This window comes from Macaca fascicularis, chromosome 12, assembly GCF_037993035.2.
Source record: "Macaca fascicularis isolate 582-1 chromosome 12, T2T-MFA8v1.1".
Taxonomy (NCBI): domain Eukaryota; kingdom Metazoa; phylum Chordata; class Mammalia; order Primates; family Cercopithecidae; genus Macaca; species Macaca fascicularis.
Genome location: NC_088386.1, coordinates 83,511,998 through 83,522,028, shown reverse-complemented (window position 1 = coordinate 83,522,028; position 10,031 = coordinate 83,511,998). Strand labels below are relative to the sequence as shown.

The window sequence follows — 10,031 nt, the reverse complement described above, 5'->3', positions numbered from 1 at the left end:
GCTGAGGCAGGAGAATTGCTTGAACCTGGGAGGCGGAGGTTGCAGAGAGCCGAGATCATGCCGTTGAACTCCAGCCTGGGTGACAAGAATGAAACTCTATCTCAAAAATAAAATAAAATAAAATAAAATAAAATAAAAAGAAGAGACGTCTTTTGTAATAGGACAAAAATTAAGGACTGTAAATTTTTGAGGACTTTAGATATCAATAAACCCCTCTTTAAAACTTAATAAATTTGTGATTATTCTATTAAGCAACCTAAATACAATAGTCATTTATTTTTAAAGATATATTGTCAATTTAATAACAGTTTTGTAGGGCAAAAATAAGCACTAAATTTTATGCATTCATCAAAAAGCCTAATCCTGATTTTAAAAATGTTAAATATGAGAAAAAAGTGCAACTTAGAATTAAGGAGATATTGTATAACACATCATGGCTAGTTTCAAAAGCTAGATAAGAGACTTTATAAACCCCTTTAAAATTGTGCAATTTTTGCATATATGTATTTTTAAATTTTAGCTTAAAATATTCAATTTCTAGATTTGTAAATCCACTACATTATTTGCCCCAAGAAGATACCTGCTCAACAAAGCAAGGCCATAAATTACCATTTATATCATTTTTGGTAATTTAATGGTAATTTAATGCCTCAGAATTAAATTCAGAGGCATTAACTATTTTACTAAGCCCCAGGAATGCATTTTTCCCATACATATGTCAACACTTGACTTATATATGAAATTTCATTATATGAGTATTTTGTTGTACCCTGAGTGTGTGTAATTCGTTATTTGGAGGTGTTCTCTGCTTAAACTGAGTGTGTACCTGTAGACACTGAGGAAGCATAATGCACATTGAAGTATTATCCCTCCTATGTTATAGATGTTCTTTTCTTTCTTTGTTTTTTTTTTTTTGTTCTTTTTTTTTTTTTTTTTTTTTTTTGAGACAGAGTCTCTCCCTGTTGCCCAAGCAAGAGTGCAATGGCACGATGTCGGCTCACTGCAACTTCCATCTCCCATGTTCAAGAGGTTCTCCTGCCTCAGGCTCCCGAGTAGCTGGGATTACAGGCACCTGCCACCACACCTGGCTAATTTTTTGTATCTTTGGTAGAGACAGGTTTCACCATATTGGCCAGGCTGGTCTTGATCTCCTGGCCTCGTGATCTGCTGCGTCAGCCTCCCAAACTGCTGAGATTACAGGTGTGAGCCACCTCGCTGGGCCAGATGTTCTTTTCTTATCACTAACAAAAGATTCACACCTGTAATCCCAGCACTTTGGGAGGCAGAGGCGGGCAGATCACGAGGTCAGGAGATCGAGACCATCCTGGCTAACATGGTAAAACCCCGTCTCTATTAAAAATACAAAAAATTAGCCGGGCGTGGTGGCGGGCACCTGTAGTCCCAGCTACTCGGGAGGCTGAGGCAGGAGAATGATGTGAACCCGGGAGGCAGAGCTTGCAGTGAGCCGAGATTGCATCACTGCAGTCCAGCCTGGGCGACAGAGCGAGACTCTATCTCAAAAAAATTAAAATAAAATAAAAATAAAAATAAAAAAAAAAGATGGCTAGCTTAGTATTGCTTTAGACTGTGATGCAGTATGACTTTATAGCACTTCTTTGCCTTATGTCAACATATTTGTTTTCTTTTTATATTTTATTTGTCCAACCTGATAAATTTAATTTTGAATAAGCATATAGCTTTATTATTGTCAGTAAGATTCTTTTTTGATTGGGAAACTTAAAAAATGAGTTTTGTGTGACTCATTCATGGGAGATGATATAAAAGATGCACAGGTTTGAGATACTGAGATAAGACAGTGTCACAATCAAATTTGAAATCATATATGGAACAATATTGTTTCTATGGAGCAGAACAAATTTACAGCATATGAAATTGTGATAACTTCATAGAAAAGGTATTTTTTGATAACATTTTCATTGCAGCAGATATATCTCTTGATATATACACTTAAGTATACAAGAAATGTTTCTTTTCTTTTTTTATTATTAAATTAAATTTGATTCAGACACATTCTCCTGGGAAGGAAATTCAATCTTGTTATCTTGGATAAGGAAGGATAGGATCTTTTTGTAAAGAAGTGCCTAGAAAATGTGTTGTGCTCAGTAATTTTACATGTCAACTTGTTGATCCATCAGATGCCCTGATGTTTGGTTAAACATTGTTTTGGGCGTGTCTGTAAGGGCTTTTCTGGATGAGATTAACATTTGAATTTGTAGACTGAGCAAAGCAGTTTGTCCTCCCAAATGTGGATTTGCCTTGTAAACCTGAATAAAACAACAAACAGAAACTTTACTCTCTTTTCCTGTTTTCAGGCTGGGATATCAATCTTCTGCCCTCAGCCATCCTGCCTCTCAAGACTTTAGATCCAGACTGGAATCTATACCATTGGCTCTCTAGGTCTTGGACATTTCAGTTACACAACCAGCTTTTCTGGGTCTCCAGCTGAGGGGAGATTATGGTGCTCTCAGCCTCCACAGTCATGCGAAACAATGCCTTATAATAATTTGATCAATCTCTTTCTAGATAGAGAGATAGATAAATCCCACTGGTTCTCTTTCTATGGAGAAATCTGGATAATAATATGTGGAAAGTTCCCTTTCTTCTTCATTCATATCATCATATTCACTAATCAGAACCTCATTTCTCAAGTTTCTATGGCCTTTTGAAGACACGTATTTTAGTTCTTTCTGAGATAAGAACTTTTGGCAACGTGAAAAACATCAGTACCTAAAATCCATGGATGCATCATGTTGCCATTTTTCTCTGAGAATTTGATAATCTCCTGGGGCTAGGCTTGCAGAAAAATCCAGAATGGCACATTTAATTTGAATTTCAGATGAATGGCATAATTTTAAAAGTATAATTGAAACTAGGCCGCATAAAACTTAGAAACTAGGCCTCATAAAAAAAAAAAGAACTTAAAAAAATTAACACCAGGTGGCTCTGGATAGGGTCCCACCCTGCCTCGATAGGGTCCCACCCTGATAGGGTCCCACCCTGCCAATTCCGGGAAACAACCTCATGGGGTCCCACCCTGCCAATTCCGGGGGTCCCACCCTGCCTCGAAGTTCCCGGAATCAGCAACTCCAAGAAAAAAACCTCATAAGGTCCTGCTCTAACCAATTAGAACAAGACACCTTGCTCAGGCCATAGCTAGACCCAATTACCACGCGCCTAAAGCTTTGTTTGAATTTCGCGCCTTAAGCTGTGTTTGAACTTGTGTTTGCCTATATAAACAACCTGTAACAAGCACTCGGGGTCCCAGGGCCAACTTAGAGCTTGGGACCCTAGCGCGCTAGTAATAAATAACTCTCTGCTGTGAATCTCGTGTCGGTGATCCTTTGCGGCGACCCCTGCCCAGGAAGGAATTGACAGTTCGGTTCCAACATAATGATTTGAAAATATTACATAGGACATACTGAAAGGAGCTGGGCACATTCCTCAGCCCCGGGCTCAAAACTCCCTGAGCCTAGCACAAACACATCCCATCCTCCCATCCCACCACCATATATCTCTCAAACTCCCTGAGCTCAGTACAAAACACCACCTGGAAAGTCTCCGATAAGGAGACAGCCGTTCAAGGTTACTGAAAGCGCAGGAATTTCTTTGTTCCCCTACAACTTTCGGGCTATAAAAAGCAAACGCTTGCATTGTTCGGGGCCCTCTTGTATACTGTGTAAAGGAGGGACCAAGTTCGAACTTGTAGTAAAGATCCTTGCCGCTTGGCTTTGACTCTGGACTCTGGTGGTCTTCTTTGGGGAACAAACAGTCTGGGCATAACATCTGGGGGCCCGTCCGGGATTCCCCAAGCCCACCAGACCCCTGGTCAACGGATCTGCTAGGATCGATCTACTGATAGGTGAGCTGGCTCGTCTCCGTTTGTCTGTCTGTGTCTGTGTGTCTGTTCTGAATCTGAATCTCTGACTCGCGAGGTCTGAAACTGAGGCTGGCACAGTCCTGGCGGACGCGCTATAGGACAGCCAGTGGAGACCGGTGGGAGACGTCCCCTGGCTCTCTTCTGATTTAAATTGCGATCTGAGTTGCCGGAGCGGGTTCGCGATCCGGGCAACAGTCTGAATCTGACCCCGGTCCCCGGGTGCGCGCCTGCTGTCTGAATTGCCCCGGTCCCCGGGTGCGCGCCTGCTGTCTGAATTGCCCCGGTCCCCGGGTGCGCGCCTGCTGTCTGAATTGCCCCGGTCCCCGGGTGCGCGCCTGCTGTCTGAATTGCCCCGGTCCCCGGGTGCGCGCCTGCTGTCTGAATTGCCCCGGTCCCCGGGTGCGCGCCTGCTGTCTGAATTGCCCCGGTCCCCGGGTGCGCGCCTGCTGTCTGAATTGCCCCGGTCCCCGGGTGCGCGCCTGCTGTCTGAATTGCCCCGGTCCCCGGGCTCCCGGCTTCCGGCGCACGCTCGCGGCCCCGGTCCCCGGGCTCCCGGCTTCCGGCGCGCGCTCGCGGCCCCGGTCCCCGGGCTCCCGGCTTCCGGCGCGCGCTCGCGGCCCCGGTCCCCGGGCTCCCGGCTTCCAGCGCGGATTTCCTTTACAGGGATTCCAACCCACAACCTAATTCTAACCCACATTCCTTTACAAAAAGAGACACAGAAAGTGAGACTGGAGAGAAGAAAAAATAAGTAAAAGAGAGACCATAGAGATGGGAAAGGGAGAAAGTGAGAAGGGAAATCGGAAAGAGAAAGGGGAGAAAACGGCAGATGTGGAGAGTCAGAGAAAGAGACTGAGTATAAAGGAGAAAGGACACGGGATGACAGAGAGACAGAGAGAGAAAGCGCGCGCGAATGAGATAGAAACTTAAAGAAAAGACCCTGTAAGTATGTCAATCAAAGATTTAGACAGAAACGGAAAAATTAGAGAAAAAGATAGAGGGACGGAGCAGGCGGAGGGGAGGCGGGCTCGCTGAAAGGGAAAGTAACTTTAAAAGGCTGGGGGGGCGGACGCGAGGGCGCACTTCACGGACTAGGCCCCCCCCCCCAGCCGCCTGACTCCACGGTGGCTTTACCCCTTCCGGAAATAAAACCCCCAGATGACACAGAAATCCCCAAGCTCCAGTACTGGCCATTCTCCACCAGTGATCTGTATAACTAAAAGGCTCAGAGTGCTCGGTTTTCAGACAACCCCAAAGATTTACTGGCTTTACTGGATAGTGTCATGTTCACCCACCAGCCCATTTGAGATGATTGTCAGCAGCTCCTCCGAATCTTGTTTACCACGGAGGAGCGAGAGGGAATACAGGTAAAAGCTGGAAAGCTGGTCCCGGGGGACGACAGTCAACCGACTGCTAACCCTGACCTCATAAACGCGACCTTTCCTCTGACCAGGCCGGCGTAGGACTACAACACGGCAGAAGGTAGGGGACGGCTACACCTTTATCGCCAGACTCTAATGGCAGGTCTCCGGGCAGCTGCTTGCAAGCCCACTAATTTGGCTAAAATATATTCTATTCGGCAAGAAAAGACAGAGAGCCCAGCCACCTACTTAAAAAAAATTAATAGAAACTTTTAGACAGTACACCCCCATAGATCCAGAGGCTCCAGAAAGTCAGACAGCTGTTGTAATGTCTTTCATAAATCAGGCAGCCCCAGATATTAAAAAAACTCCAAAAACTAAAAGACTTGGAAGAAAAGCGGATTCAAAACCTCCTTCAGATAGCCCAGCAGGTTTATAATAACAGAGATACTCCAGAAAAAAAGGCAATTTAAGGCCACTAAAAAAAAATGACCAAGGTCCTGGCAGCAGTAGTACAGAAAGAACATCTACAGCCAGAGTACACCCAACCTAGGCGCCCCCCCCCCCCAGGCATGATAATCTGAAAAAAAAGACCAATGTGCCTACTGCAAGGAGGCTGGCCACTGGGTAAGAGACTGCCTCGCTACTGCCGAACCCGGACCTGGACGCCCCACTCCATGACTGCACCGAGATACTAGCTCAGGTGCACGGAGTTCGAGAAGACCTGCAGGATCGCCCACTTCCTGACGCCGACCTCGTCTGGTTCACTGATGGGAGCAGCTTCGTGCATCAGGGCCAGAGGTACGCTGGAGCGGCAGTGACTTCAGAGACTAAGGTAATCTGGGCGGAACCCCTGCCCCCGGGGACATCGGCCCAAAAGGCCGAATTAATAGCGCTCACCCAAGCTCTTACCTTAGGGGCGGGGAAAAAGCTGACGGTATATACAGACAGCCGATATGCTTTTGCAACAGCACATATACATGGGGCCATTTACAGGGAGCGGGGGTTACTGACGGCTAAAGGAAAAGAAATAAAAAACAAGCAAGAAATCCTAGCCCTGCTAACAGCCCTATGGAGGCCAGAAAAGTTAGCCATTGTGCATTGCCCAGGGCATCAGAAACTAACTACTCCAACTGCTCAAGGCAACTTTCTGGCGGACCAAACTGCAAGAACGGTGGCGAAGGCTCCCAGCCAACTCCTTGCACTCCAGCTCCCTGACCCGGGCCCCCGGGACTTGCCATATTTCCCTGATTATTCAGAACAAGATCTCCAGTGGATTGACAAGCTTCCCCTGAAACAGATCCAGAATGGGTGGTGGACTGATACTAATGACCAAACCATCCTACCAGAAAAATTAGGACAACAAGTGTTAGAACACATCCACCGAACCACCCACCTGGGTGCTCGGCAGATGATAGACCTGATCAGACGCTCTAAGCTCAAATTCAGACATACAGCCGAGATGGCCAGCAACATCGTGACAAGTTGCAAAGTCTGCCAGCTTAACAACGCCTACCCCCAATCCCAGGCTGCAACGGGAACAAGGCTCAGGGGAACCAGGCCCGGTATCTACTGGGAAGTAGATTTTACTGAGATAAAGCCAGGAAAATACGGGTATCGGTACTTACTTGTCTTTGTAGACACTTTTTCAGGGTGGACTGAAGCATTCCCCACCAAGAAAGAGACTGCTCAGGTTGTAGCAAAGAAAATCCTGGAAGATATCCTCCCCAGGTATGGCTTCCCCGTCCAGATAGGGTCAGATAATGGGCCGGCCTTTGTCGCTAAGGTAAGTCAGGATTTGGCTTCCATCCTTGGGGCAAATTGGAAACTACATTGCGCTTACAGGCCCCAGAGTTCAGGACAGGTAGAGAGAATGAATCAGACCTTAAAAGAGACCTTAACTAAATTGACTATGGAGACTGGCGCTAATTGGGTGGTCCTTCTCCCCTACGCTCTGTTCCGGGCCCGTAACACCCCTTACAGACTGGGCCTTACTCCTTATGAAATTATGTATGGCAGACCCCCACCCTTAGTTCCCGGCCTAAAAGATGATCTGCTCAAGTCCGAAACAGAAAATGTCTCTGAACTCTTGTTTTCCCTACAAGCCTTGCAGAAAATTCATCAAGAAATCTGGCCCAAGCTGAAGGAACTATATGAGACCGGTCCCCCGCCGACACCCCATCCATACCAGCCGAGAGACTGGGTCCTGGTCAAGCGACACCGACAAGAGACCCTAGAACCCAGGTGGAAAGGACCACTCCAGGTACTCCTAACCACACCCACCGCCCTGAAGGTAGAAGGCATCGCATCGTGGATCCACTACACCCACGTCAAGCCAGTGGACCCAACCTCTGATCTTCTGGGACCAATCACGGCGGCGGCTGAAGCACCGGACACGTGGACTGTGGACAGAGCTAGGAACAACCCCTTAAAACTCACCCTGCGCCGACAGCATAGCTCACTGCAAACATGCAGTTAGGTAGTCTAACCCTAACGTTAGTCGCCCTAGTGGCCGCTGGAGAAATCACAAAACCAGCTCATAATCCCTTTGTCTGGAGATTCTGGCTTTATGAAAACCGAACCCACCCTGGGCAACCTCATAAGCCCGGAAAATTATTGGCCAGTGCTGATTGCCCTTCCTCAGGGTGCAACAGCCCAATTCTACTAAATTTTACTGGTTTTCAAATAGCCAAACCTATGACACCAATAATATGCTTTGAGTTTGATCAGACTAAATACAATTGTAAACACTATTGGTGGCACCAAAATGCTGGCTGTCCTTATAACTATTGTAACATCCACAGACCCCGTTATTGGGGAGAGAGAAAACAGTTAGACCCTAAATGGCCCTTCTATCGTAGACGGGATAGAGACTTTCCATATACATGGATAGTTAGAGACCCCTGGAACTCCCGCTGGACCACACCTCAACATGGGGCTGTATACTACTCCCCCTCCTCCACATGGCCTAGCAGTCACCTCTATCTGTGGCGAGGCCTAGTGCAAGTACTGCCCCTGGTCCACGGGAATATCCAACGACAGGAAAACAGACTAACACAAGACTTACGTCCTTTCTCCTGGTTAAAGTTATTACAAGAAGGACTAGAACTTGCTAACCTTACAGAACTTCATAGCCTGTCTGGCTGCTTCCTGTGCGCCACTCTAGGGCGTCCACCGCTAACAGCTGTCCCTCTGCCATGGGGATCCTCTACCTTTGCCCAAGCTAACAACCTCCGAAACCTCTCGTATGCTCCTATCCTGAGCGTGCCCCTATACCTAAACCCCAGTCAGGAGAAGTTTCCCTACTGTTTCTCAGGAACCAATTCCAGCCTCTGCAGCATCACTGCAACGCCCCCTAATATCACCTTAAAGGCTCCATCAGGCATATTCTTCTGGTGTAATAGAACCTTATCTAAGAACCTACCTAGTCCTTCTGTTAATAACCTACTATGTCTCCCTGTCACATTAGTTCCCCGGTTGACTCTACTAACTGCTGGCGAGTTCCTAGGGTATACCGGTAACTGGACTAGTGCTGTTATTCACCCAGACCCTAGACCAAGACCTGCACGAGCCATATTTCTCCCCCTCATTGCAGGAATCTCCCTCACCGCATCCTTCATTGCGGCCGGACTGGCGGGGGGAGCCCTAGGTCACACCCTCATAGAAAGTAACAAGTTATACCAACAATTTGCCGTTGCTATGGAGGAGTCGGCTGAGTCCCTTGCCTCCCTTCAGCGGCAGCTCACGTCCCTAGCTCAGGTAACCTTGCAAAACCGGAGGGCCCTAGACCTACTCACTGCAGAAAAAGGTGGTACATGTATATTTCTAAAAGAAGACTGTTGTTTCTACATAAATGAATCAGGACTTGTAGAGGACCGGGTCCAACAGTTACGCAAGTTAAGCACTGAAGTAAAAACACGGCAGTTTGCTTCAGCTGCAGACCAATGGTGGAATTCCTCTATGTTTTCTCTGTTAGCCCCCTTCCTTGGACCCCTGCTAAGTCTACTATTTCTGCTTACCGTAGGACCTTGTGTTGTTAACAGAATTTTACAATTTGTTAGGGAGAGATTTGACACCGTACAACTCATGGTCCTCAGAGCCCAATACCAACCTGTAAACGCTGAAACAAAATCAGACTTATAAGACCCAAGATTGGCTCTAAAGATACCTGAAAAGAAGGGGGGAATGAAAGGAGCTGGGCACATTCCTCAGCCCCGGGCTCAAAACTCCCTGAGCCTAGCACAAACACATCCCATCCTCCCATCCCACCACCATATATCTCTCAAACTCCCTGAGCTCAGTACAAAACACCACCTGGAAAGTCTCCGATAAGGAGACAGCCGTTCAAGGTTACTGAAAGCGCAGGAATTTCTTTGTTCCCCTACAACTTTCGGGCTATAAAAAGCAAACGCTTGCATTGTTCGGGGCCCTCTTGTATACTGTGTAAAGGAGGGACCAAGTTCGAACTTGTAGTAAAGATCCTTGCCGCTTGGCTTTGACTCTGGACTCTGGTGGTCTTCTTTGGGGAACAAACAGTCTGGGCATAACAATACTTATACAAAAAATATTCATTATTGGAATTTCAAATTTCACTAGATATCCTGCTTTTTTATTTGTTAAGTCTGGCAACCCTGCCAGGGGCACAGTCAGTGAGGATACAGAGCCACGTTATGCTCAGAATCAAGAATGCTGTCTTCTTCCTGAGACTCAGGAAGAAACCAGCCCCTCTCTATCTCTGCTTATTCCTCCCCAATTGTTCCCTTCTGAAACATACA

At 46.8% G+C, this 10,031-nt stretch overlaps 1 protein-coding gene across 4 annotated transcripts; it reads left to right on the top strand.

Annotated features, from left to right (window-relative positions):
• Positions 1-3,767: 3,767 nt before the first annotated feature.
• LOC135966572 (endogenous retrovirus group FC1 Env polyprotein-like) lies at positions 3,768-9,755 on the top strand. 4 transcript variants are annotated; one of them, XM_074008610.1, is made up of 3 exons: positions 4,486-5,262; positions 5,349-5,377; positions 7,362-9,755. In XM_074008610.1, exon 3 carries the CDS (start codon positions 7,726-7,728, stop codon positions 9,397-9,399), a length of 1,674 nt encoding a protein of 557 aa, XP_073864711.1. In that variant the 5' UTR covers positions 4,486-5,262; positions 5,349-5,377; positions 7,362-7,725; the 3' UTR covers positions 9,400-9,755. The 4 variants fall into 4 exon arrangements, with proteins under 4 accessions (XP_073864713.1, XP_073864711.1, XP_073864712.1 ...); XM_074008612.1 differs by lacking the exons at positions 4,486-5,262; positions 5,349-5,377 and adding an exon at positions 3,768-3,880; XM_074008611.1 differs by lacking the exon at positions 5,349-5,377 and having other exon boundaries at positions 4,486-4,837.
• The last annotated feature ends 276 nt before the right edge of the window (positions 9,756-10,031 follow it).